This window comes from Schistocerca cancellata, chromosome 2 (genome assembly GCF_023864275.1).
Source record: "Schistocerca cancellata isolate TAMUIC-IGC-003103 chromosome 2, iqSchCanc2.1, whole genome shotgun sequence".
In the NCBI taxonomy this organism is placed as follows: domain Eukaryota; kingdom Metazoa; phylum Arthropoda; class Insecta; order Orthoptera; family Acrididae; genus Schistocerca; species Schistocerca cancellata.
This window is the reverse complement of record NC_064627.1, coordinates 12,192,585-12,219,986: the sequence shown is the minus strand read 5'-3', so window position 1 is coordinate 12,219,986 and position 27,402 is coordinate 12,192,585. Positions and strand designations below refer to the sequence as shown.

The following is a 27,402-nucleotide window of genomic DNA, read 5'->3' as shown; positions in this document are numbered from 1 at the left end:
AACGCCCATAAGGCTGCGTTCACACTGCCGGCCGGGCCGGGCCGAGCCTGGTCGGGCCGCCGCCCGCTTCGATATCAAACACATGGTTTTGAATTGCGGTGTTCACACTGGCGGCCGGGCCGCGCCGACACGGCGTGAGCCTCCCGGAGCCGAGCCGACGACATCCTGAGTGTTTAATATTGCCGGCGCGAGCCGACCGCAGGCGCGAGCCTGTGGAGCAGCACTACAGCTTCTGCAGTACACGCATCACATGTCTCCCTTCTGCTTTCATCACAAGTGTGACTGCACACGTCTTTTATTTTAAGATGTTACCTCACATTTCACAATAAGTGAGGAAAAATTACGTTTATTATAATGATACATGCGAAATTACTTTTATTTCATTTATTTAATCTACATGCATGTACAACAATAGCTTGCCAGCGTTCGCGGCATTGCCGCCACTGAATAGTTCGCATAATGGATGCAGAATAACATATACATGACATTAACTTGTGTCCATCAATTTGGTATCAGAATTTCGGCTAGTATGACAGTAATGATGCAGTTTCCAGATTATGGAACGAAGTAACCAAGGAGTGTGTTTCAGATAGTACGCACAAATATAAATTATTTTCCTTTATAATTTTATTTGTTTTATTTACAGTGAAATGAAATACAAAAAAATACAGTAAATAGCAAAGTAATTTCAATTCCAAAATTTATTTGAGAGGTTTTTTAATTAATTTAAGTTGCATTTTTAACGAAATATTCAACAAAAGTGTTCCTGACAGTTTTTGAACGTAATGTGGAATTTCTGTTGAATGTGGCACCAGCTGTCTGCATATCAGCATTGTTACAAAACTTTTCAGCTTCAACATTGCATCCTTCTCTGCCAATGACAATATTATGAAGTAGACAAATGCACTTGACTATGTGATCAGCTACGTCAACGGATGTTTCAATTTCCTTCCTCAGTAGTCTCCATTTATTGGTCATTATACCAAATGCACATTCAACAACTTTTCTTGCTCTGGAATGCATATCATTGTATAGAATCTTCTCGTTGTCCAAATTTCTGCGAGGAAAAGGTCTCATCAAATTCTCTAATAAGGGGTAAGCTTCATCTCCCAAAATGACGTACGGTAGTTCCTGACACATTCCTTCAAGTCTTGTTGGTGGCGGTAATAACAGCTCCCCATTTGTAAGTTTCTTATATAACATACTTTCTTTAAACACGCCTGCATCAGACTGTTTACCGTAGGCACCAACATCCACAGCTATAAATTTGTAATTTGCATCAGCAACTGCTTGGAGTACAATCAAATAATACTGTTTGTAATTGTAAAACATGCTGCCAGAAAGTTTAGGACATTGGACACGTATGTGCTTCCCGTCTATACATCCAACACAGTTTGGAAATCCCCATCTCGTATGCATTTCACTGGCAATTTCTTTAAATCGAGAAACAGTTGGCGTTGGTAAATGAATGGGGGCAAGTGACTCCCATATGGCCATACAAACGTCTTTCACCAACACTGATACGGTGGACACTCCTAATCGGAATGACGATGCTAGTGCATGAAAGGAGATGCCAGTGGACAGATACCTGAGAAAAAAAATCGTAAAATGTGTTACTCAAGTGTGGTGTTGGGCGAAGTTTTTACAGTTTTGTTTGCACAGTAGGTATTTACTTAGTCCATGTCATTTCATACTTATACAACAATAAATAATTAAAGAGACATTTTCTTGCATCCTTCTATATTCTTTCAATTAAAATAATGAAATCGAAATGCAAAGACCTGAGAGACAGTTACAGAGAATAACTTGTATAACTTGGCAAAATAAGGTCATGTGATCCAGGGAATAGTATATCAAAATGCAATTCCACTCGGGCTTTGTTCTGTCATATGATTTTCCTAAGTTCCAAGAGCTATGCACAGTTCCTTACCAGTGGAAATAGAACCACTGAGTCAAAGGGCATATCAGTCTGTCTATCTTACAAGGTAATGAAAAGAATTCTGTGAGGTCATCAGTGGCTCCACATGATGAACCATCACCACTGCCAAGCGCTGCATCATGAAGAAAAAGTTGGAAAATTCTGAAGGAGTGTATCTGCGATTCTTCGTTGAAGGCACAGCAAGACATTACCCAAAATGCCGAAGCTAATTACTTACTGATGATTCTCAGGAGTCCCATAAACTCTCTTCCCCTCAGAGGTAAGCGTTTGTGAAATTTAAAATACAAAAGCATGACTACAATTAATTGGAGGTAGTGAATGCTGCACAAAGTTCTACTGCAAACCAAAAAGTGTGTACTAACGAATCTTACCTTATCGTTATACACAATTTTTCTTCTGCTGTTATACTTCTGCGAAAATTTGTGTTCTGTTTCGAAATTTTGTCTTGAATGTTCTGCAGCACATACTGAAATGTATTATGATTCATTCTGTAATATGAATAAAATTTTTCAGGATAGTTTTTAAGTTCTTCATGTAAAGAAAAAAACTCTCCTAAATGTCTGTCGCTATTTATGGGATGAATCCATAACCTCCTAGTTCTTCTGTACTTCAAAACTCGACGAGTAACTGCAGAGTCAAAACAATACCAATAAAAGAGTGAAGACATTATTCTACACGACAGCACACACTAGCCAAAGGCGAGCAACTGTTGACTGCAGCTTCGTTTTCTAGTGACTTGCTTGTCAGCTGTCGAAGGGTGGGGATTTTTTTAAATTTATTTATTTGGCCTTCGGCAACTAGCAGCCATTTAGCCAAAGAGTAGGGATTACCTTGACGGTGCAGCGCAGCCCGCCAAGGAAGGAAAAAAAAAATGAAGAACAATGAAACGCACATCTGTGTCGATGTACAGTAATTTCATTAACTCTCCATTATTTTTTCTGTCAAAGTAGACAACGAGACTACAGAATTGCGCTTCAGTTTCTGCAGTAAACGTATCACAAATCTCCACTTTGTTTTTGTGATTAGTTTTACACCAAATTTTATCAGACCTATGTCATTGACACTTCTACCTGTACATGTGCGCAATCGCGCGCACATGCAGACTATACATTTAGGTTTTTTAATGGGTTCACGTGTGTATGGCGTGCGTGCGTGGTGGGGAGAGGGGTTGGAGGTGGTGGGAACTCCCTGAAAGCCATTCGTTCCAGTTGCAGTCAGGCAGTAGCAGGTCAACATCATTGTTCTTTGTTACATGCTTCATACTGCTCTTGTCATCATGGATGTGGAGCAACTTATAAATGAAGTTAAGCTGCGCCCAGCTATTTGGGACCAGAGACTGGGCGAATACCACAATCGTGACGTAATTTCCAGTTTATGGAATGAAGTGGCACAGGAGTGCTGTTCAGATGGTAGGCATGAATACAAATTATCTTTCTTTATTCTTAACTTTTTTATTTATAATGAACCGATATGCAGATATAATGTAATAAATTAGTATATATTAGGAGTTACTTTGTTGTGGATTATAGTAATGTTTTTATTTGTATTTGTAAATAAATGTTCAACGAACGAGTTTCTGACTGCCTTCGAACGTAATGTAGAATGTCTGTTGATTTGTTGTGTTTAGGACACTGGGTATGTATGCGTTTCCCATCTAAATATCGTACGCAGTTTGAGAAATCCTATGTCAGACGCACTGAAATATTTCTTTAAATCGGGATACATTCAGCATTGCTAAACTAATAAGAGTACGTGCTTACCATATGGCCTTTCAATCTTTTTTTCACAACCAATGATACAATTGACATTTCTATTCACAATTATCATGATAGTGCATGATAGGCTATCCCAGTTGAAATATACCTGAGAAGCAACTTGATAAACTTGCTACTCAAACGGGGCAACGTGGAAAGCTTTTTGACAGTTTTATTAGAGAATATAATACACATTTACGTAGTTAGTCTATTTTCATACTTCTGTGGTAGTAGGGAACTATGGAACCAGTTTTCTTACGCCATTTTATTGTTCTTTCAGTTAAAACGGCGAAATCTAAATGGAAACATCTGAGAGACAATTACAGAGCAGAACTTAAGAAACTTGGTAACGTTAGATCAGGTGACCCAGGAAAAAGCCCACAGAAACGCAATACCACTTGGCCTTGGTTCCAACACATGCATTTCCTAAGGGATATTTTAATTCTAAGAGCAATGCAGAGTTCGCTGTCATCAGAAACGGAACCAGAAAGTCAATCTCAACTATCTCCAGAATTTTCGTCTAACGACCACTCTAGTCCACAAGATGAACGAGATCAGTCTGATATATCATCATTAGACCCCCCTGCGGGTCCGGGGATTAGAATAGGCCCGAGGTATTCCTGCCTGTCGTAAGAGGCGACTAAAAGGAGTCCATCCCCCTCATGGGGGTAGTTAGCACCTGCGTCCGGAGACGGACGGTTCCACGACCTATAATCGTGGTCTTTTTGGTTTTTCACTTCTCGTTTCTTCCTTCCTTTTGTTGGTTCCTTTCTTTGCTATTCTCCACCTCACTGTCTTCCTTACTCTTTCCCTTGACTTCTCCTTGCCTTCTCATTGCCTTTTTCTCCTTGCCTTCTCATTGCCTTTCTCTCCTTGCCTTCTCATTGCCTTTCTCTCCTTGCCTTCTCATTGCCTTTCTCTCCTTGCCTTCTCATTGCCTTTCTCTCCTTGCCTTCTCATTGCCTTTCTCTCCTTGCCTTCTCATTGCCTTTTTCTCCTTGCCTTCTCATTGCCTTTCTCTCCTTGCCTTCTCATTGCCTTTCTCTCCTTGCCTTCTCATTGCCTTTTTCTCCTTGCCTTCTCATTGCCTTTTTCTCCTTGCCTTCTCATTGCCTTTTTCTCCTTGCCTTCTCATTGCCTTTTTCTCCTTGCCTTCTCATTGCCTTTTTCTCCTTGCCTTCTCATTGCCTTTTTCTCCTTGCCTTCTCATTGCCTTTTTCTCCTTGCCTTCTCATTGCCTTTTTCTCCTTGCTTTCTCATTGCCTTCTTCTCCTTGCCTTCTCCTTGCCTTCTTCTCCTTGCCTTCTCTGGTCCCCGCCTTGGCGTTTGAGACAGTCTGTCCTCTTTCTCCCTCTCTCTCTTCTTTTTCCTCCTCTTCCTTCCTCCCTGTGCGTGTCTGAAGGCCGACCCACGCGTTCGCACGCGTAGCCGGTGACGGGGTAACGCGTAAGTCCCCGCCCTGGGTAGACATGTAAGGCACGCGCGTACCCCCTGGTAAAGGCCAGGCCCGGGGAGGGGTGATTGCCTGAGCTGATACCTTCTGACCATGCCGATTGGTCCCTCCGTCTGTTTCTCGGGAGGTGTGACCTGAGGTGTAAACATTCACCTAAGGCGGGAGTGCCCTCTGAGAGGGTCCCCACAAGGAAGGAGCGCGCCATTGGAGACGCTGGCAATCATGGGGGATTCCTCCGCAATGGATTCTACTCCATCTGTCTCGACTTCGACCCAAAAACGGAAACGTGACCAGCCAACAGTGACAAAAGTACTACCGCCTGCCCCACAGTTCCTCGTAGTTTCTCGCACTGAGGACGGAAAGGATTTTTCCTCTGTCAACCCTTTTGTTATTCAGAAGGGCGTTGATGCCATAGCCGGATCTGTCAAATCTTGTACCAGGTTGCGTAACGGCACCTTATTACTAGAAACTGAGAGTGCCTTTCAGGCACAAAAACTGCTTCGGGCCACCCTCCTGTACACGTTCCCTGTCCGGGTGGAGGCCCACCGAACTTTGAATTCGTCTCGTGGTGTAGTCTATTCTAGCTCCCTCGACGGATTGACTGACGAGGATCTTCAATCTTTCCTCGCTGAGCAGGGCGTGACGGCTGTCCATCGGGTCATGAAAAAGGTCAACAACGACCTTGTACCGACCCGGACACTTTTCTTGACCTTCCATAGTGTTAAGCTGCCATCGCGCATCAAGGCAGGCTACGAGGTTATTTCAGTTCGCCCCTATGTCCCGACACCTACGCGCTGCTACCAGTGTCAGCGTTTCAATCACACTCGACAGTCTTGTTCCAATGCGGCTAAATGTGTCACTTGTGGCAGGGATGCCCATGAGGGTGACTGTCCACCTCCGTCTCCTCGTTGTGTGAACTGTCAGGGTGACCATGCCGCATCCTCCCGCGACTGTCCTGTCTATAGGGACGAACGTTGCATCCAAGAAATTCGGGTCAAAGAGAAAGTGTCCACCTCGGCTGCTCGCAAGCTATTTGCTAGTAGGAAGCCCACGCTGCTCCCAGCGGGGAAATATAGTACTGTCCTCGCCTCTCCTCGGACTACCCAGGAGGTAGCAACCCAGACATGCGATCTGACCTTCAGCACCACGGTCATCCGTTCGGCCAGTGCTAAGATCGCGCGGTCGACGTCTCCTCTTCCTCCCATCACACCACAGACACCAGCCCCTTCATCAGCTTCTGCTAAGACGAAGACCCAGAAGTCAGATGCACGGGCCTTCAAGAAGGAACCATCCTGTGCAGACTTCCTACGTACCTTGACCTCCCAGCCTTCGACCGGTACTTCCACCAAATGTCCTTCCAAGAAGGCTCATAGGAAGCACAGTTCTCCTTCTCCGCCACGGCGCGTTTCTTCTCCTGTGCCACCCAGCGGTTGCCGCCCCAGGCCGTCATCCGTTTCGCCTGGCCGCACCGCCGGTAGCCGTATATCGGGCCGAGGAAGCTCCCCCTCCCGGCCATCCTCCCGAGATGGCCGATGACCCTATAGACCCCATGGACGCTGACTGTCCGCCTACTGATAGCGGCGGCAGTGCTCGCTCGAAGCCAGGCCCTAAGCGGCCTTCGAGGTGACCCCTTCTTTCCTCTTCCTTTTCTTACGATGGCACTTATTCACTGGAATATTCGCAGCATTCGCTCCAACCGAGAGGACTTGAAGTTGCTGCTCCGCTTGCATCGTCCGCTCGTCGTAGCCCTCCAGGAAACGAAGCTACGCCCATGCGATCACATTGCCTTGGCACACTACACCTCTGTGCGTTTTGACCTACCCCCTGTGGTAGGTATCCCAGCTCATGGAGGGGTTATGTTGCTGGTCCGGGATGATATTTACTACGATCCCATCACGTTGCACACCGGCCTGCAGGCAGTTGCCATCCGCATTACTCTCCCCACTTTTACGTTTTCCTTTTGTACCGTTTACACTCCATCGTCCTCTGCCGTTACCAGGGCAGACATGATGCAACTTATTGCTCAGCTACCTGCACCGTTTTTGTTAACTGGAGACTTCAATGCCCACCATCCCCTTTGGGGTTCTCCAGCCTCCTGCCCGAGGGGCTCCTTGTTCGCAGACCTTTTCAACCAGCTCAATCTTGTCTGCCTCAATACTGGCGCCCCTACTTTTCTTTCGGACACATCTCATACCTATTCCCATTTAGACCTCTCCATATGTACTCCCCAACTTGCACGCCGGTTTGAGTGGTATGCACTTGCTGATACATATTCGAGCGACCACTTCCCGTGTGTTATCCATCTCCTGCAGCATACTCCCTCTCCGTGCTCCTCTAGTTGGACCATCTCCAAGGCAGACTGGGGGCTCTTTTCTTCCAGGGCGACCTTTCAGGATCAAACCTTCACAAGCTGCGATCGTCAGGTCGCACACCTCACGGAAGTCATTCTCGCTGCTGCTGAATATTCCATCCCTCACCCTACTTCTTCTCCACGTCGCGTACCGGTCCCCTGGTGGACCGCAGCATGTAGAGACGCTTTACGTGCTCGTCGACGTGCTTTACGCACCTTTAAACGCCACCCTACAGTGGCGAATTGTATTAATTATAAACGTTTACGTGCTCAGTGTCGTCGTATTATTAAAGAAAGCAAGAAAGCCAGCTGGGCTGCTTTCACAAGCACCTTCAACAGATTTACTCCTTCTTCTGTTGTCTGGGGTAGCCTGCGCCGGCTATCTGGCACTTAGGTCCACTCCCCAGTTTCTGGCTTGAAGGTCGCGAATGAAGTCCTTGTGGCCCCAGAGCCTGTCTCCAATGCCTTCGGCCGCTTTTTCGCCGAGGTTTCGAGCTCCGCTCATTACCACCCTGCCTTCCTCCCCCACAAACAGGCAGAGGAGGCTAGGCCACCTGACTTTTGCTCCTCGAATTGTGAAAGTTACAATGCCCCATTCACCATGCGGGAACTCGAAACCGCACTTGGCCGATCACGGTCCTCCGCTCCAGGGCATGATTCTATTCATATTCAGATGCTGAAGAACCTTTCTCCTGCGGGTAAAGGTTTTCTTCTTCATACATACAATCGCATCTGGATTGAGGGACATGTTCCCGCATGCTGGCGCGAGTCTATTGTTGTCCCGATTCCTAAGCCGGGGAAGGACAAGCACTTGCCTTCCAGTTATCGACCTATCTCACTTACCAGCTGTGTCTGTAAAGTGATGGAGCGAATGGTTAACTCTCGATTGGTTTGGCTGTTCGAGTCTCGAAGCCTACTTACCAATGTCCAATGTGGATTTCGTAGGCGCCGCTCTGCTGTTGACCATCTGGTTACCTTGTCGACCTTCATTATGAATAACTTCTTGCGGAAGCGCCCGACCGTGGCTGTGTTCTTTGATTTGGAGAAGGCTTACGACACCTGTTGGAGGGCGGGCATTCTCCGCACCATGCATACATGGGGCCTTCGCGGTCGCCTCCCTCTTTTTATTCGTTCCTTCTTAATGGATCGACAGTTCAGGGTACGTGTGGGTTCTGTCCTGTCCGACACCTTTTGCCAGGAGAATGGGGTGCCACAGGGCTCAGTTTTGAGCGTCGCTCTGTTCGCCATCGCGATCAATCCAATAATGGATTGCCTCCCAGCTGATGTATCAGGCTCCCTTTTTGTGGACGATTTTACCATCTATTGCAGCGCGCAGTGTACACGTGTCCTGGAGCGCTGTCTTCAGCGTTCTCTTGACCGTCTTTACTCCTGGAGTGTCGCCAATGGCTTCCGTTTTTCTGCCGAGAAGACGGTCTGTATTAACTTCTGGCGCTACAAAGAGTTTCTCCCACCGTCCTTACGACTTGGTCCCGCTGCTCTCCCAATCGTGGAGACCACCAAATTTTTAGGCCTTACCTTTGACAGGAAACTTAGCTGGTCTCCACATGTGTCATATTTGGCCGCCCGTTGTACCCGTTCTTTAAATGTCCTCCGTGTTCTCAGTGGTATGTCGTGGGGAGCGGATCGAACCGTCCTACTTCGTCTATATCGGTCGATCGTCCGCTCCAAGCTGGATTATGGGAGCTTCGTATACTCCTCTGCATGGCCATCCATCTTACGCCGCCTCAACTCCATACAACATCGGGGTTTACGACTTGCGATCGGAGCATTTTATACCAGTCCCGTAGAGAGTCTTCATGCTGACACTGGCGAATTGCCACTCACTTACCGGCGCGATATACTGCTTTGTCGGTATGCCTGTCGGCTACTGTCAATGCCCGACCACCCGTCTTATCGTTCCTTTTTTGACGACTCTCTTGACCTTCAATACGGGTTGTATGTCTCTGCCCTGCTACCCCCTGGAGTTTGCTTTCGTCGCCTCCTTCAACACCTTAATTTTTCACTCCCTGCAACCTTTCGAGTGGGCGAGAGCCGCACGCCACCTTGGCTCCAGGCTCAGGTCCGCGTTCACCTTGACCTCAGCTCGCTCCCAAAAGAGGTCACCCCCGGTTCGGTCTACCACTCCCGTTTTTTGGAACTTCGTTCGAAGTTCATCAACATGACTTTCATTTATACAGATGGCTCTAAGACCAATGACGGGGTCGGGTGTTCCTTTATTGTCAGGGCACAAAGTTTCAAATACCGGCTCCATGGCCATTGTTCGGTCTTCACAGCTGAGCTCTTTGCCCTCTACCAGGCTGTTCTTTACATCTGTCGCCACCGACATTCTGCTTATGTCATCTGCTCAGATTCTCTGAGCGCCATCCAGAGCCTCAGTGATCCGTACCCGGTTCACCCTTTCGTACACCGGATCCAACGCTCTCTTCAGCGGCTGGTGGACGTCGGTCCGCCGGTTAGCTTTATGTGGGTTCCTGGCCATGTCGGTATCCCTGGGAACGAAGCTGCAGATGCCGCGGCCAAGGCTGCGGTCCTCCAGCCTCGGACAGCTTCTTGTTGTGTCCCTTCGTCCGATTTTAGCAGGGTCATTTGTCGGCGCGTTGTGTCGCTGTGGCATGCCGATTGGGCTGCACTTACCGACAACAAGCTTCGGGCCTTAAAACCTCTTCCCGTGGCTTGGACGTCCTCCTCACGCCCTTCTCGGCGGGAGGAGGTCGTTTTAGCAAGGTTACGAATTGGACACTGCCGGTTCAGCCATCGCCATCTGCCGACGGCTGCGCCTGCGCCGTTCTGCCCATGTGGGCACTTGCTGACGGTTAGACACATTTTAATGTCCTGTCCAGATCTTAACCAACTGCGCCTCGATCTTAAACTGCCTAATAGTTTCGATGCGATTTTAGCGGATGACCCACGAGCAGCTGCTCGTGTTCTTTGTTTTATCAGTTTGACGAACCTCGCTAAGGACATTTGATGATGTTGTTTTTTAATCCTATGCCTGTCAGTCTCTTTTATCGTGTTTTCCCTTTTAGTTGTTGTTGTCAACTTGTGCCTCGCGGTGCATTCTTAGAGTAGTCAGGGCGCTAATGACCATTGAAGTTGTGCGCCCTAAAACCACAAAAAAAAAAAAAATAAATAAATAAATAAATAAAAAAATATCATCATTAGTGGCAGTTGATGAAACGTCGCCACTGGCAAGCACAGTATCACAAAGGAAAAAAAAAGAGAAGTAGTGGGCCAAATATTGAAGAAGAATTTTTAAAGCTCGAAAAGGAAAAATTAGCTGTGATGAAGGCACATCAAGACATGACCCAAAACGATGATACGTACCATTTCCTGATGAGTCTCAGGAGTGCAATAAACTCCCTTCCAGTTCAGCGGCAAATGTTTGTGAAACTTAAAATACAAGAGCTTGTTTATAATGAATTGGAGGCAGTGAGTGCAGTGCCAGGTTCTTCAAAACAATGACTGCGCTAATTCAACTTACTTCTTCATTACAGACAACTTTGATTTTTGTATTATATTAATGTGAAACTGTATTTCGTTTTGTAATTGTTGCCTGAAATGTTCTTTGGTAGTGATACATGTTATTACTCAATCTGCAATATAAATAAAAGTTTTTCAGGAACGTTCTTTATTATTGTAATTAAAAACCTTTACTAAATGCCTGTCGATATTCTTAGGGATAGTCAATGTCCACACTATTACAATGTGCTCAAAATTCGACGAGTCACCATAATGTGAAAACATAACTAAGATAACAATGAAATCATTGTTACATAAGACGATTCTAATTGGATAGTGGTGAAAAACTTCTGGCTGCACCTGTGTTACCTTCGACCTTCAGCTGCTAATGAATTAAGATCCCTTTGCCGCTGGGGACAAGATCACCAAGGGGAAAAAATACACAGAAGCAAACAGTGACACACACATCTCATCCTTTACACTGCTTTGAACTAGACGAGAATCCAACACATCAATCGACAATAATTTATTTACCTGTCCTGCTGTGCTTGAGGCTATGCTGAATCCGCGCATTTTCTTTCAGTTACAATAGAAAAATCGAAATGGCAGCACCTTACAGAAAACGATAACTTAATCATTTCGTCGTCAAATGATCCAGTAAAGCGTTGATTGAAACGCTGTCCCACTCAACCTTGGTTTCATTGCATTCATTTCCTAAAATGGACTACTTGTAAGAGCTATCCACAGATCTTTCTAAGCGGAGATAGGGTCGATCTAAAGAATGTAATTATTTACAGCTTGCAGTACTACACTTATGTGATGTGCAAAAAAATGAACTTTTTGCGCCTTAGTCAAACTTAGACATAGAAACATCTGTAAATGTATTTATATTTTTTAACATCTGCAGTTTATTATATGCAACTAGAAAGAAATCGTGTAGAATGTTACAAGCTTTTATTACAATGCATCAGGAGCAAGATCTCAGATTAATATACTCTTATCTTTTAGTTCGAAATACGAAATGTACATTATACTAATTGTAGGATGTTGATGACAAATAATTGTTTGTCTTTTGTGATGTAACGTGTAGCCAATTATAAAAGCATAGCAGATGATTGTCCAGTCGCCGAGGGAAAAATTCTTACACATTTGGATTTATCTAGACAATGAGACCATTAAAATAATACGAGGGACCGACACTAGGTCTGCGCTGATCACTAGTAATTAGTTTTTTTTTCTGTCCTGCATTATATGACTATACTAAACCAAGCTGTAACCGCGCGAACTCCGTGGCTTGCGGACACGGCACTGACGCCACTGAACAGCTCGCATTACTTGTGACCAGAGACAGATATCAGTGTCATTATCATTTCAAAAACTTTTTGGTACTTTTAGCTACATTTCATACGCAACAATGTATGGTCTAAAACGGATCTAACAGTAAGCTACCCGCTACATAACTTTTTCACTACAAGATCTGTAAATCAAGTGCACAACGTTGACAAATAGCATCATTTAACAATGACTGTTAAGAAATACGAAAAGATAAATGATTCAATACGAAGCTAAGATGTTACACTAGCACGTGTACAAAAATCAGATTTTTTAGCCGCATAATTTCTTCAAAATCGGCTGGGAAGCGTTACGAAACTAAGAAATCACGCGAAACGAAAAGTAGACTTTTTCTTTTTTCACGACGTAAGTAACGCTTTTAAGGAAAAAATGAGTTCATAAAACGATGTGGCGCAGTCTTATATACCTCTAAGAATTTTTAGAACATGAAAATCGGAGAAGTGGATTTTCCCCCATTCCGCCGACCCGGCTCGGCGCGGCGCGCAGTGTGAATGCCCTACACGTCGGCCTGAGCTGGCTAGGCACGAGCCGAGACAGTACGCGTCAGCCCGGCCCGGCCCGGCCGGCAGTGTGAACACAGCCTAACCCTCTGTGGGGTGGGTCAGCGGCAACAGGTCGAGGCGCCACCATTGAGCATTTATTGTCGCAGCTCGATCTCCCGATTTTAAATGATGGTGCCTTCACACACTTCAGTGTGGCGCATGGTACGTACTCCGCCATTGACCTTTCAATCTGTAGCCCTAGCCTCTTACTGTCTGTCCAATGGAGTGTGCATGACGACCTGTGTGGTAGTGACCACTTTCCGATCTTTCTATCATTACCACAGTGTCACTCATCTGGGCGCCCTAGCAGATGGGCTATGAGTAAGGCTGACTGGGACTTGTTCTCCTCCACTGCCGCTATTGAGCCTCTCTGTAATGATGACATTGATGCGGTGGTTCAGTCGGTCACCACCGGCATCGTTACTGCCGCTGAATCTGCCATTCCCCGTTCCTCTGGGTCCCCTAGGCGGCGGACTGTGCCTTGGTGGTCGCCTGAGATCGCTGCAGCGATTAAAGATTGCCGGCGGGCGCTACAGCGTCACAAGCGACATCCCTGCATTGAACACCTCATCACCTTCAAACGGCTGCGTGCGCGGGCCTGCCGCCTTATCCGCCAAAGCGAGTAGGAGTGCTGGGAGCGGTATGTGTCCACCATTGGCCTCCATGTCTCTCCATCGCAGGTCTGGGCCAAGATCCGACACCTCTATGGCTATCGAACCCCTGTCAGTGTCCCTGCGCTCTCACTGAATGGAGCAGTTTGTACAGACTCCGGCGAAATTGCCAACAGCTTGGCAGAGCATTTTGCTGTTAGTTCCGCTTCTTCCAATTACCCACTGGCCTTCCGCTCCATTAAAGAGCGGATGGAACGTTGGAGCCTTTCGTTTCGCACCCACCACCCAGAATCTTACAATGCTCCATTCAGTGAGTGGGAATTTCGCAGTGCCCTAGCTGCTTGCCCTGATACCGCTCCTGGGCCAGATGGCATCCACTGTCAGATGCTGAAACACCTTTCAGTGGACTGCCAGCGGCGCCTCCTCGATCTTTACAACCGTCTTTGGGTCGAGGGGGAGTTTCTGTCGCAATGGCGGGAAAGCATTGTCATCCCAGTTTTGAAACCTGGAAAGAGCCCTCTGAGGTGGACGGCTACCGTCCCATTAGCATCACCAACGTTCTTTGCAAGTTGCTTGAACGGATGGTGAGCCGGCGCTTGAATTGGGTACTGGAGTCTCGGGGCCTTCTGGCTCAGTCTTAAGGTGGGTTCCGTAAAGGCCGCTCCGCCACTGACAATCTGGTGAGCCTGGAGTCAGCCATCCGTACAGCCTTTGCCTGCCGTCAGCATCTGGTCGCTGTCTTTTTCGACATGTGGAAGGCGTACAATACGACATGGTGTCATCACATCCTTTCTACGCTTCATGGATGGGGTCTTCGGGGTCCTCTGCCGCTTTTTATCCGCGGTTTTCTGTCATATCGTACCTTCCGCGTGCAAGTCGCGGCCTCATATAGTTCCTCCCACATCCAGGAGAACGGTGTGCCACAGGGTTCTGTTTTAAGTGTCTGCCTGTATTTAATAGCCATTAACGGGCTCGCTGCGGCCATGGGCAATTCTGTCTCCACTTCCCTGTATGCCTTTACTATAGCTCTATTGGCATTGCAGCTGCTGAACGTCAGCTACAGGGCGCAATCCGCAAGGTGCAGTCTTGGGCTGTAGCGCGTGGTTTTCAGTTTTCGGCTGCTAAGACCCGCGTTATGCATTTCTGCCGGCGCCGAACGGTCCATCCTGCGCCGCGGCTTTATCTTGACGGCGAACTTCTTGCTGTGGTGGAGACCCACAGGTTTTTGGGTGTAGTTTTCGATGCCCGGTTGACTTGGCTGCCTCATATTCGGCAGCTTAAACAGGCGTGTTGGCGGCATCTCAATGCTCTTCGATGCTTGAGCCACACCTACCTTGTTACGGCTCTACCAGGCGTTAATCCAGTCCCGTTTGGATTGTGGGAGCCTGGCTTATGGCTCCGCTTCCCCATCTGCGTTGCGGGTACTGGACCCAATACTACACAGCGGGATACGACTTGCCTCTGGTGCCTTCCGCACCAGCCCTGTGGACAGCATACTAGTGGAGGCAGGTGTCCCTCCCCTGCGGTTACGGCGCCAACGTTTGCTGGCCGCTTATGCTGCCCGTGTTTTTAGCTTGCCCGGGCATCCAAACTATCGTCTCCTGTTCCCGCAATCGGTCGTCCATCTGCCAGAACGTCGGCCGCGGTCTGGTTGTACGAACGCGGTCCGTGTCAAAGAGCTTCTCTCCGGGCTTAGGGTTTTCACTGTTCCACCTCCTTTCCGGGCCACTTTGCGTACACCCCCATGGTGTGTTCCTCGCCCTTGCCTTCGGCTCGACTTGGCACAGGGCCCGAAGGACTCAGTCCTTCCAGAGGCCTTCCGCCGCCGCTTTTATTCTCTTCTGGCCACGTATCAGGGCTCTGGCATTGTTTACACTGACGGTTTGATGGTTGCTGGTCGTGTCGGGTATGCGCTAACTCTAGGAGACCATTCCGAACAACGTTCCTTGCAGGATGGCTGCAGCATTTACACTGCTGAGCTGGTTGCCATCTTTCGTGCCCTAGAGTATATCCGCTCCTGCTCAGGTGAGTCCTTCGTTATCTGTAGCGATTCCTTGAGCGGTTTACGAGCTCTCGACCAGTGTTTCCCTCGTTCTCATCTGGTGATGGCTATCCAAGAGTCCCTGCATACTCTTGCCTGTTGTGGCCGCTCTGTTGTCTTTGTGTGGACCCCCGGTCATGTCGGTATCCCGGGCAATGAACATGTTGACCGCCTGTCGAAAGAGGCCACGAGACAACCATCTCTGGATGTTGGCCTCCCAGAGACTGATTTGCGGGCAGTCCTCCGCCGAAAAGTTTTTGCGCTTTGGGACGCTGAGTGGTGCAATCGGATCACGTCCAATAAACTCTGTGCCATTAAGGAGACGACGACTGTGTGGTGGTCATCCATGCGAACCAACCGCAGGGACTCAGTCGTCCTTTGTCGGCTCCGCATTGGCCACTCCCGGCTGACACAGTTATTTACTGCGCCGGGAGGACCCTCCTCTATGTCGCTGCGGGGCAGCTTTGACAGTGGCCCACATTTTGTTGGCCTGCCCCCTTTTAGCTGTGGTCAGGCAGACATTTGCGCTGCCTGATACGCTCCCTGCCCTTTTATCTGATGACCCTGTTATGGTTGGCTTAGTTTTAAGTTTTATTCGGGCAGGGGGTTTTTATCATTTACTCTGAGTGTTTGTTATGTTCTTTTTTGTTGATTCTGGCCATTGGCCTACGATTTTAATCTGAGTTTTTTAATGCGTTTCTCGGTGGTTAGCTTTTCCTTTTTTGTTTCTATGGTCGGCCAACCACCGTCACACATCTGTGTGATTTTAGTTTGTCTTGTCTGGTCTTTGTCTAAGTCTCTCTTGTTCTGTGTTGTCTGTGATCTATTCTGTTACTCGTTTTTCTTCTCTGTGGGTGTTTTTAGTATTTGGAAAAAGGGACCGATGACCATCGCAGTCTGGTCCCTTTAATCCCACAAACCAACCAACCATCTTGCACTGAGACCTATTGCATCCTTCATCAATGTGGATCTGCACTTCTGCTCATTCTCCAACTGTTGGGCAAGTTCACCCTCCTGGTTGCGTATTTTTCCATCAACTGTGCATATCATTTTCTACACTGACAATGATAATGGGCTTGTTTGCTTGATTCCATTTGATATCCAGCATGGTAGCTAGTCCGTTGTGGTGGGGCTGCCATGTACCCTCTTCATTGTAGCCCTCTGACCACACAGGGATCGCTGTGCTGATGCCTGCGCCCTTAACTCCCTGAGGAATAGATGTCCATCACCATGAGGCATCAGGACTCCCAGCAATGGTCATCCTGCCAGGTGGCCTTCACTGCGGCTGGGTGGTGCCCGTGGGGAGGCCTGCTGGTCGGAGTGGGTGGCATCAGGGCGGATGACACAGGGTGAACCATAGTACATCATCTCTTGCTGGTGGTCAAACACAAGCAGACTCGAAGCACTCATGGGCTCAATTCAACACACAGAAGTACGACCCCAAATTGTTCCCCTCCCTGCCACACCATGGGAGGAACGTCATGCTAAGGATGGCGGCGGCTCTTATTCGCCCCGGTACCTTGTATGTTCGAGCGCTGATGGGGAATCTTTCATGACGAAGAAGCCTCAGTTTTTTGTTGAGCATTTAGAGGAGAAGTTTGGGTAGGTGGAGGAATTGTCTAAAATGCGATCTAGGTCAGTCTTGATCAAAACAGCATCCTCTGCCCAGTCATGGGCGTTACTCGCTTCTGACAAGCTGGGGGATGTTTACATAAACATCACGCCCCATAGCTTAAATATGGTCCAGGGTATCATATTTCAGATGGACCTTCTTTTGCAGTCTGATGATGAGTTATGCGCCAATGTAGAGTGGCGAGGTGTACATTTCGTTTGGCGTGTCCACTGGGCACCGAGAGGTAAACGGGTTGCCACCGGTGCCTCCATCTTGGCCTTCGAGGGTGATACACTACCTGAGAAGGTCAAGGTGATGGTCTACCACTGTCATGTGTTGCTCCTACACCATCTACTTCTGTAGCAACCCCCCCCCCCCTCCCCCCAACCAATCCCCACTTCTGCGCCGGAGAAGCGTAAGTCTTCTTCAGCTCCTCTCTCTAGGAAGGGGTCATGGGTCACACCTTTCCCAGTTTTCTGCTAGTTGGAAAGATGACACCTGCCATTGGCTGAAGAGCCCAAAAGGAGCTGGTCGTAGGGCTTCACGCTCATCCTCAGTCCCGGAGACTGAATCAGTGAAGTCCTCCCAGCCAAGGAAACCCAAGGAGCAGTGAGAGAAATCCAAAAAGGAGATGCCGAAGACCAAGGGAATTGTGGTGATACCCACAGCACTGCTACCTACAAGCTCTGCATGGAGATTCTGGCATCCGCTCAGGACATAGATCTCGCCGAACTCTCAGACACAATGGATATAGACTGCTCAGGCAATAAGTTGGTGACAGCAGGTGACCCTGAGGCATAACTGCCTAATTGAATATTTCATGCCTTCCCAATCTCACGATGACGTCATCCTCCAGTGGAATTGCGGCCGTTTATCCCACCACCTGGTTGCGCTATGGCAACTGTTAAGCTTTACACCTGCTTTCTGCACTGCCCTTCAGAAAACTTGGTTCCTGGAAATGGCGGACCGCTGCCCTATATAGCTATAGGGGATATTATGAGAACTGTAGTGACTATAATAGTGTGTCAAGTGGACTTTGTGTATGTCCTGAAATCAGTATGAACCTGTGCTCCTTCAAACCCCTCTTGAAGCTGTGGCTGTCAGGATAAGGACGATGCAGGAAATAACTGTCTGCAATGTATAAACTCCTCTGCATGGTGCAGTACCCCTGAACGCATTGGCTGCACTGATTGATCAACTCCCTAAACCTTTCCTACTTTTGGGAGATTTTAATGCTCACAACCCTTTGTGGGGTGGCACCGCACTTACTGGCCAAGGTAGAGATGTCAAAAATTTACTGTCATGACTCGACCTCTGCCTCTTAAATACAGGTGCCACCACACATTTCAGTGTGGCACATGACATGTATTCGGCCATTGATCTCTCGGTTGGCATTCCTGGCCTTCTCCTATCTATCCAGTGGAGAGCACATGACCTGTATGGTAGTGACCATTTCCCCATCTTCCTGTCACTGCCCTGGCATCAAGCCCACGGACACCTGCCCAGATAGGCTTTAAATAAGGCAGACTGGGAAGCCTTCACCTCTGTTGTCACCATTGAATCTCCCCCACAGGGTAACATCAATGTGGTGGTTGAGCAGGTAACTACAATGATCGTTTCTGCGGCAAAAAACGCGATCTCTCGTTCTCCCTCCATTTTAACTCTGTCGCACTTTATTTGCATTTGTTTGTCTTGGTGGTTGACTTTTCCCTACATGTTTTCATCTCGCCCCACCTTGTCTTTTTGCGGTGGACATTTTAATTTGGTGCAGAGTGGCTGGGTCATCCTCTTTTATTGTTGTGATCAGCTAGGCCAGTCCATCTGCTCTATGGTTTTAATGCCTTCTTCTACTTTTCCTTGTGGTGCATGTTTTCCTCATTTTTTGTTCATTACATTCCCTTTCTTTTTAGGTGTGGTGTTGGGTGTTTCTGTGCCTTGAGCCTTGCTTGTCAGGGAAAAGGGCTGCTGACCCTGTAGTTTGGTCCCTTTATACCCCAAACCAACCAGCCATCCTCCCGCGACTTTCCTGTCTATAAGGAAGAACGCTGTATCCAAGAAATTCGGGTCAAAGAGAAAGTGTCCACCTCGGCTGCTCACAAGCTATTGGCTAGTAGGAAGCCTGCGCTGCTCCCAGCGGAGAAATACAGTACTGTCCTCGCCTCTCCTCGGACTACCAGGGAGGTGGCAACCCAGACATGCGGTCTGACCTTTAGCACCACAGTCGTCCGTTCGGCCAGTGCTAAGATCGCGCGGTCGACGTCTCCTCTTCCTCCCATCACCCCACAGACACCAGCCCCTTCATCAGCTTCTGCTAAGACGAAGACCCAGAAGTCAGATGCACGGGCCTTCAAGAAGGAACCATCCTGTGCAGACTTCCTACGTACCTTGACCTCCCAGCCTTCGACCGGTACTTCCACCAAATGTCCTTCCAAGAAGGCTCATAGGAAGCACAGTTCTCCTTCTCCGCCACGGCGCATTTCTTCTCCTGCGCCACCCAGCGGTTGCCGCCCCAGGCCGTCATCCGTTTCGCCTGGCCGCACCGCTGGTAGCCGAACATCTGGCCGTTCACCGGCGGAGGAAGCTCCCCCTCCCGGCCATCCTCCCGAGATGGCCGATGAACCTATAGACCCAATGGACGATGACTGTCCGCCTACTGATAGCGGCGGCAGTGCTCGCTCGAAGCCAGGCCCTCAGCGGCCTTCGAGGTGACCCCTTCTTTCATCTTCCTTTTCTTACGATGGCACTTATTCACTGGAATATTCGCAGCATTTGCTCCAACCGAGAGGACTTGAAGTTGCTGCTCCGCTTGCACCGTCCGCTCGTCGTAGCCCTCCAGGAAACGAAGCTACGCCCATGCGATCAAATTGCCTTGGCACACTACACCTCTGTGCGTTTTGACCTACCCCCTGTGGTAGGTATCCCAGCTCATGGAGGGGTTATGTTGCTGGTCCGGGATGATATTTACTACGATCCCATCACGTTGCACACCGGCCTGCAGGCAGTTGCCATCCGCATTACTCTCCCCACTTTTACATTTTCCATTTGTACCGTTTACACTCCATCGTCATCTGCCGTTACCAGGGCAGACATGATGCAACTTATTGCTCAGCTACCTGCGCCATTTTTGTTAACTGGAGACTTCAATGCCCACCATCCCCTTTGGGGCTCTCCAGCATCCTGCCCGAGGGGCTCCTTGTTAGCAGACCTTTTCAACCAGCTCAATCTTGTCTGCCTCAATACTGGCGAACCTACTTTTCTTTCGGACACATCTCACACCTATTCCCATTTACACCTCTCTATATGTACTCCCCAACTTGCACGCCGGTTTGAGTGGTATGCACTTTCTGATACATATTCGAGCGACCACTTTCCATGTGTTATCCATCTCCTGCAGCATACCCCCTCTCCGTGCTCCTCTAGTTGGACCATCTCCAAGGCAGACTGGGGGCTCTTCTCTTCCAGGGCGACCTTTCAGGATCAAACGTTCACAAGCTGCGATCGTCAGGTCGCACACCTCACGGAAGTCATTCTCGCTGCAGCTGACTATTCCATCCCTCACCCTACTTCTTCTCCACGTCGCGTACCGGTCCCCTGGTGGTCCGCAGCATGTAGAGACGCTTTACGTGCTCGTCGACGTGCTTTACGCACCTTTAAACGCCACCCTACAGTGGCGAATTGTATCAATTATAAACGATTACGTGCTCAGTGTCGTCGTATTATTAAAGAAAGCAAGAAAGCCAGCTGGGCTGCTTTCACCAGCACCTTCAACAGTTTTACTCCTTCTTCTGTTGTCTGGGGTAGCCTGCACCGGCTATCTGGCACTAAGGTCCACTCACCAGTTTCTGGCTTGACGGTCGCGAATGACGTCCTTGTGGCCCCTGAGGATGTCTCCAATGCCTTCGGCCGCTTTTTCGCAGAGGTTTCGAGCTCTGCTCATTACCACCCTGCCTTCCTCCCCCGCAAACAGGCAGAGGAGGCTAGGCCACCTAACTTCCGCTCCTCGAATCGTGAAAGTTATAATGCCCCATTCACCATGCGGGAACTCGAAAACGCACTTGGCCGATCACGGTCCTCCGCTCCAGGGCCTGATTCTATTCATATTCAGATGCTGAAGAACCTTTCTCCTGCGGGTAAAGGTTTTCTTCTTCGTACATACAATCGCATCTGGATTGAGGGACATGTTCCCGCATGCTGGCGCGAGTCTATTGTTGTCTCGATTCCTAAGCCGGGGAAGGACAAGCACTTGCCTTCCAGTTATCGACCTATCTCGTTTACCAGCTGTGTCTGTAAAGTGATGGAGCGAATGGTTAACTCTCGATTGGTTTGGCTGCTCGAGCCTCGACGCCTACTTACCAATGTACAATGTGGATTTCGTAGGCGCCGCTCTGCTGTTGACCATCTGGTTACCTTGTTGACCTTCATTATGAATAACTTCTTGTGGAAGCGCCCGACCGCGGCTGTGTTCTTTGATTTGGAAAAGGCTTACGACACCTGTTGGAGGGCGGGCATTCTCCGCACCACGTATACATGGGCCTTCGCGGCCGCCTCCCTCTTTTTATTCGTTCCTTTTTAATGGATCGACAGTTCAGGGTACGTGTGGGTTCTGTCCTGTCAGACACCTTTCGCCAGGAGAATGGGGCTCAGTTTTGAGCGTCGCTCTCTTCGCCATCGCGATCAATCCAATAATGGATTGCCTCCCAGCTGATGTATCAGGCTCCGTTTTCGTGGACGATTTTACCATCTATTGCAGCGCGCAGTGTACACGTGTCCTGGAGCGCTGTCTTCAGCGTTCTCTTGACCGTCTTTACTCCTGGAGTGTCGCCAATGGCTTCCGTTTTTCTGCCGAGAAGACGGTCTGTTATTAACTTCTGGCGCTACAAAGAGTTTCTCCCACCGTCCTTACGACTCGGTCCCGTTGCTCTCCCAATCATGGAGACAACCAAATTTTTAGGCCTTACATTTGACAGGAAACTTAGCTGGTCTCCACATGTCATATTTGGCCGCCCGTTGTACCCGTTCTTTAAATGTCCTCCGTGTTCTCAGTGGTATGTCGTGGGGAGCGGATCGAACCGTCCTACTTCGTCTATATTGGTCGATCGTCCGCTCCAAGCTGGATTATGGGAGCTTCGTATACTCCTCTGCACGGCCATCCATCTTACGCCGCCTCAACTCCATACATCATCGGGGTTTACGACTTGCGATCGGAGCATTTTATACTAGTCCCGTAGAGAGTCTTCATGCTGACGCTGGCGAATTGCCACTCACCTACCGGCGCGATATACTGCTTTGTCGGTATGCCTGTCGGCTACTGTCAATGCCCGACCATCCGTCGTATCGTTCCTTTTTTGACGACTCTCTCGACCGTCAATACGGGTTGTATGTCTCTGCCCTGCTACCCCCTGGAGTTTGCTTTCGTCGCCTCCTTCAAAACCTTAATTTTTCACTCCCTGCAACCTTTCGAGTGGGCGAGAGCCACACGCCACCTTGGCTCCAGGCTCAGGTCCGCGTTCACCTTGACCTCAGCTCGCTCCCAAAAGAGGTTACCCCCGGTTCGGTCTACCACTCCCGTTTTGTGGAACTTCGTTCGAAGTTCAACAACATGACTTTCATTTATACAGATGGCTCTAAGACCAATGACGGGGTCGGGTGTTCCTTTATTGTCGGGGCACAAAGTTTCAAATACCGGCTCCATGGCCATTGTTCGGTCTTCACAGCTGAGCTCTTTGCCCTCTACCAGGCTGTTCTTTACATCTGCCGCCACCGACATTCCGCTTATGTCATCTGCTGCGACTCCCTGAGCACCATCCAGAGCCTCAGTGATCCGTACCCGGTTCACCCTTTCGTACACCGGATCCAACGCTCTCTTCCGCAGCTGGTGGACGTCGGTTCTCCGGTTAGCTTTATGTGGGTTCCTGGCCATGTCGGTATCCCTGGGAACAAAGCTGCAGATGCCGCGGCCAAGGCTGCAGTCCTCCAGCCTCGGACAGCTTCTTGTTGTGTCCCTTCGTCCGATTTTAGCAGGGTCATTTGTCGGCGTATTTTATCGCAGTGGCATGCCAATTGGGCTGCACTTACAGACAACAAGCTTCGGGCCTTAAAACCTCTTCCCGTGGCTTGGACGTCCTCCTCACGCCCTTCTCGGCGGGAGGAGGTAGTTTTGGCCAGGTTAAGAATTGGACACTGCCGGTTCAGCCATCGCCATCTGCTGACGGCTGCGCCGGCGCCGTTCTGCCCTTGTGGGCACTTGCTGACGGTTCGACACATTTTAATGTCCTGTCCAGATTTTAACACACTGCGTCTAGATCTTAACCTGCCAAGTACTTTCGATGCCATTTTAGCGGATGACCCACGAGCAGCTGCTCGTGTTCTTCGTTTTATCAATTTGACAAACCTCTCTAAGGACATTTGATGATGCTGTTTTTTAATCCTATGCCTGTCGGTCTGTCTTTAATCGTGTTTTCCCTTTTAGTTGTTGTTGTCAACTTGTGCCTCGCGGTGCATTCTTAGAGTAGTCAGGGCGCTAATGACCATTGAAGTTGTGCACTCTAAAACCACAAAAAAAAAAAAACCACTGTGATGTTAAAACCGTATGTCCCTCCCCCTATGCGGTGCTTTTAGTGCTGGAAATTTGGGCACATGTCTTCTTGCTCCATTTCCAGTGCCACATGTCTACACTGCGGACGTCCACTGCATCCACGTACTCCGTGTGCACTTCCTCCCACTTGTATCAACAGTGGAGACCACCACTCCCCCTGCTCACCAGACTGCACAGTACTCCAAAAGGAGGGGAAAATCATGGAGTACAAAACACTGGACCGGTTGACTCACCAAGAGGCTAAATGTAAATTTTAACGATTACACCTCATTCGGCTGACGTCCACATATGCTGCAGCTACTTCAACATCACCGCCACAAGTGATAGTAATTACATACACTGTGCTGCCAGAATACATCTGCCCCCTTCGTGGTAGGGGGCAAATATTCTTCTGTTGCTCCCAAAGCACCTACTTCGGAGCAATACTCCATCTAACACAGGGAACATCGATCCCCTCCCCCCACCCAGCCGGAGAAGCGACAGCTTCCTCCGGCTCCTCTTGTGCAGAAGCAGTCCCGTGGGACTCTCTCTTCAGAGGACTCCACTAATGCCACAGTGGACACTCACCAGTGGCTAAAGGAGCCTTAAGCTGCTGGACGGTCTTCCTCCGTGCCTGAAGCTATTTCAGAGAAGTCCTCCCAGCGAGCCCCTAAAGAGAAGCGAGAGGACAAGCAAACCAAAAAGAAGACTGCCAAGAAACAGGACCCTCCGATGGCCTCGACACCACCACTCCCTACCGGTTCTGCATCTGAGGATGAGGTGGAGATTTTAGCGTCCTTTAATCTCACTGATGCTTCATCCGCCATAGGAATGGATACCGATACTCAGTCGGTGGCAGCAGGTGACCCTGAGGCATAAACTGCCTCCTTGCGTGCTTCACGCCTTCCCAGCCTCACGATAACGTCATCTTCCAGTGGAATTGCGGCAGTTTTTCCACCACCTGACTGAGCTATGGCAACTGTTAAGATTTAAACCTGGTTTCCAACAATGCGGAACCCAGCCCTCGGTAGCTATCGGGGATATTACAAGAACCGTAGTGAGTATAATAGTGTGTCAGGTGGAGTTTGTGTTGATGTCCTGCACTCAATATGTAGTGAACCCGTGCCCCCTTCAAACTCCTCTTAAGGCTGTGGCTGTCAGGATAAGGACGACAGAGCAAGTATCTGTGTGCAATGTATATCTTCCTCCAGATTGTGCAGTACTCCGGAACGTTTTGGTTGCACTGATTCAGAAGCTCCCTAAACCTATCCTACTTTTGGGAGATTGTAATGCCCATAACCTCTTATGGAATGGCACCATACTTACTGGCCGAGGTAGAGATGTCGGAGATTTACTGTCTCAACTCGACGTCTGCCTGTCAGGATAAGAACGACAGAGGAAGTAACCGGCTGCAATGTATATCTTCCTCCAGATTGTGCAGTACTCCTGAATACTGGGGCCCCCCACACATTTCAGTTTGGCTCACGGTACTTCCTCGGCCATTGAGTTATTACTTTGCAGACCAGGACATTGCCCCTCAGTCCACTGAAGAGCCCACAATGACTTGTGTGGTGGTGACCACTTCCCCATCTTCCTGTCACTCCTCCTGCATAGCGCCCATGGATGCTTAGCCAGATGGGCTATAAACAAGGTAGACTGGGAAGCTGTCACCTATGCCATCACCATTAAATCTCCCCCATATGGCATGGCAACACTGGTGTGATGGTTGAATGAGTCACCAAGACAATTGTTTCTGCAGTGGAAAATGCAATCTCTTGTTCCTCAGGGTGCCTCGGTGAAAGACAGTACCTTGGTGGTCGCCGGAAATTGCTGAGGCCATTAAAGAGTGTAGGCGGGCTCTACAGTTTCATAAGCGGCACCCTTTCCTCGAGCACCTAATAGCTTTAAATGGCTCTGTGCCAGCGTTCCCCATCTTATAAAAAGATGGAAACAAGAGGGTTGGGAGAGGTACGTCTCAACCATTGGGTGCCATACATCACTTTCCCAAGTCTGGACGGAGATCAGACATGTTTTTGGGTACGAGACCCCCCCACAGGTGTGCCTGGCATTCATATAAATGGAGTGTTATCTACCGACTAAAATGCACTTGCCAAGCACTTTGGTGCCCACTATGCTTAGGCCTCTGTGTCGGAAAATTACCCCCTGCCTTTCGTACCTTCGAACAGCTGATGGAAGGGAAACGCCTCTTTTTCACTACACACCACAGTGAATCGTATAACGCTCCATTTACTGAGTGGAAGCTCCTCAGCACTCTATCTCATTGCCCCGACACAGCTCCTGGGCCAAATCAGATCCACAGTCAGATGGTTAAACATCTCTTGTTGGACTTCCAGTGACATATCCTTGTCATCTTCAACCGCATCTGGAGGGATGGCATATTCCCGTCGCAATGGTGGGAGAGCATCATCGTTCCTGTGCCAAAACCCGGTAAAAACCCACTTGATGTGGATAGCTATTCGCCCATCAGCCTCACCAATGTTCTTTGTAAGCTGCTAGAAAGTATGATACGTCGGCATTTCTGTTGGCTCCTGGAGTCACATGGCCTACTGGTGCTATGCGGTCGCTCTACCACTGATAATCTAGTGTCCCTTGAGTCTGTCATCTGAACAGCCTTTACCAGATGCCAACACCTGGTTACCATCTTTTTTTTATTTATGAAAAGCTTAGGACACGACCTGGCAACATCATATCGTTGCCACATTATATGAATGGGGTCTATGATGCCGTAGCTATTTTTATCCAAAATTTCCTTTCTGTGTCAAAGTTGGTGCCTCCCATAGTTCCCTCCATACCCAGGAGAATGGAGTGATGCAGGGCTCTGTATTGAGTGTATCGCTATTTTTAGTGGCCATTAATGGTCTAGCAGCAGCTGTAGGGCATAACCTTGGTATGCATAACAAACTGCATGCCATTAAGGAGAATACGAGTGTGTGGAAGACCTCCATGCGGGCCTCTTGCAGGGACTCTGTGGTTCTCTGCTGGCTCCGCATCAGCCATGCTGGAGTGACCCACGGCTATCTCCTGCGCCATGAAGACCCACCTCATTGTCATTTGGATGCCCAGTTGATAGTGTCCCATATTCTGTTGCACTGTCCGGCTTTCGCTGCCCTGCAATGAAATCTTCAGTTTCTGTACTCATTACCATTAATTATAGCAGATAACTCCTCATCAGCTGATTTAGTTTTATGCGTGGGGGGGGGGGGGGGGTTATCCTTCATCCTTCTATCTAAGTTTTAGCACTTGTGTGTTCCTCTGTGTCCTCCACCCTATCGCTTTTAGGCTAAATGTTTTAAGGTGTTTTTTCCTTGTGGTCAGCCAGCCACAGTCATCGGCTCTCTTGTTCTAATCCCTTCTACCTGTTTCTTGTGTCTCTCTCTCTCTGGTTTTCTTGTGCTATTTTGTTCATTGTAGTGTTCGTTGTGCTGTGAATGTCATTTGTTTTATTCTCTCTCTTGCGGAATTGTTTTAAAAAGGAACAAGGGACCAATGACCTAGCAATTTGGTCTCCCCCCCCTCCCCCCTCTTTAAACCAACCAACTGACAAAGTAACATGCCTTTTGCATAGGAACATAAATATGAGCCCCTTGCAAGCCTTGCATTTTGTGTCACGTGAATCGGTACAAAGTGCAGACTCAATCAGAATAAATACTGTGTATAGATGGACAAGTGAAA

At 48.7% G+C, this 27,402-nt stretch overlaps 1 protein-coding gene and 1 long non-coding RNA gene across 3 annotated transcripts in view; one reads left to right on the top strand and one right to left on the bottom strand.

Annotated features, from left to right (window-relative positions):
* LOC126161308 (uncharacterized) overlaps window positions 1-27,402 on the top strand; it is a 59,313-nt gene that overhangs the window by 9,217 nt on the left and 22,694 nt on the right. The gene's annotated exons all lie outside the window — the stretch shown is intronic.
* LOC126161306 (uncharacterized) lies at window positions 358-3,347 on the bottom strand. The gene is made up of 2 exons (XM_049917061.1): window positions 2,311-3,347; window positions 358-1,588 (listed from the first exon to the last, which is right to left on the bottom strand). Exons 1-2 carry the CDS (start codon window positions 2,604-2,606, stop codon window positions 727-729), a joined length of 1,158 nt encoding a protein of 385 aa, XP_049773018.1. The 5' UTR covers window positions 2,607-3,347; the 3' UTR covers window positions 358-726.

Excerpts from the sequence above, each read along its gene's own strand:
- LOC126161306 (XM_049917061.1), bottom strand. The coding sequence starts at position 2,606 with ATGTCTTCACTCTTTTATTGGTATTGTTTTGACTCTGCAGTTACTCGT. Across the intron at positions 1,589-2,310 it reads AAATTGTGTATAACGATAAG|GTATCTGTCCACTGGCATCT; the intron begins GTAAGATTCGTT and ends TTTTTTTCTCAG.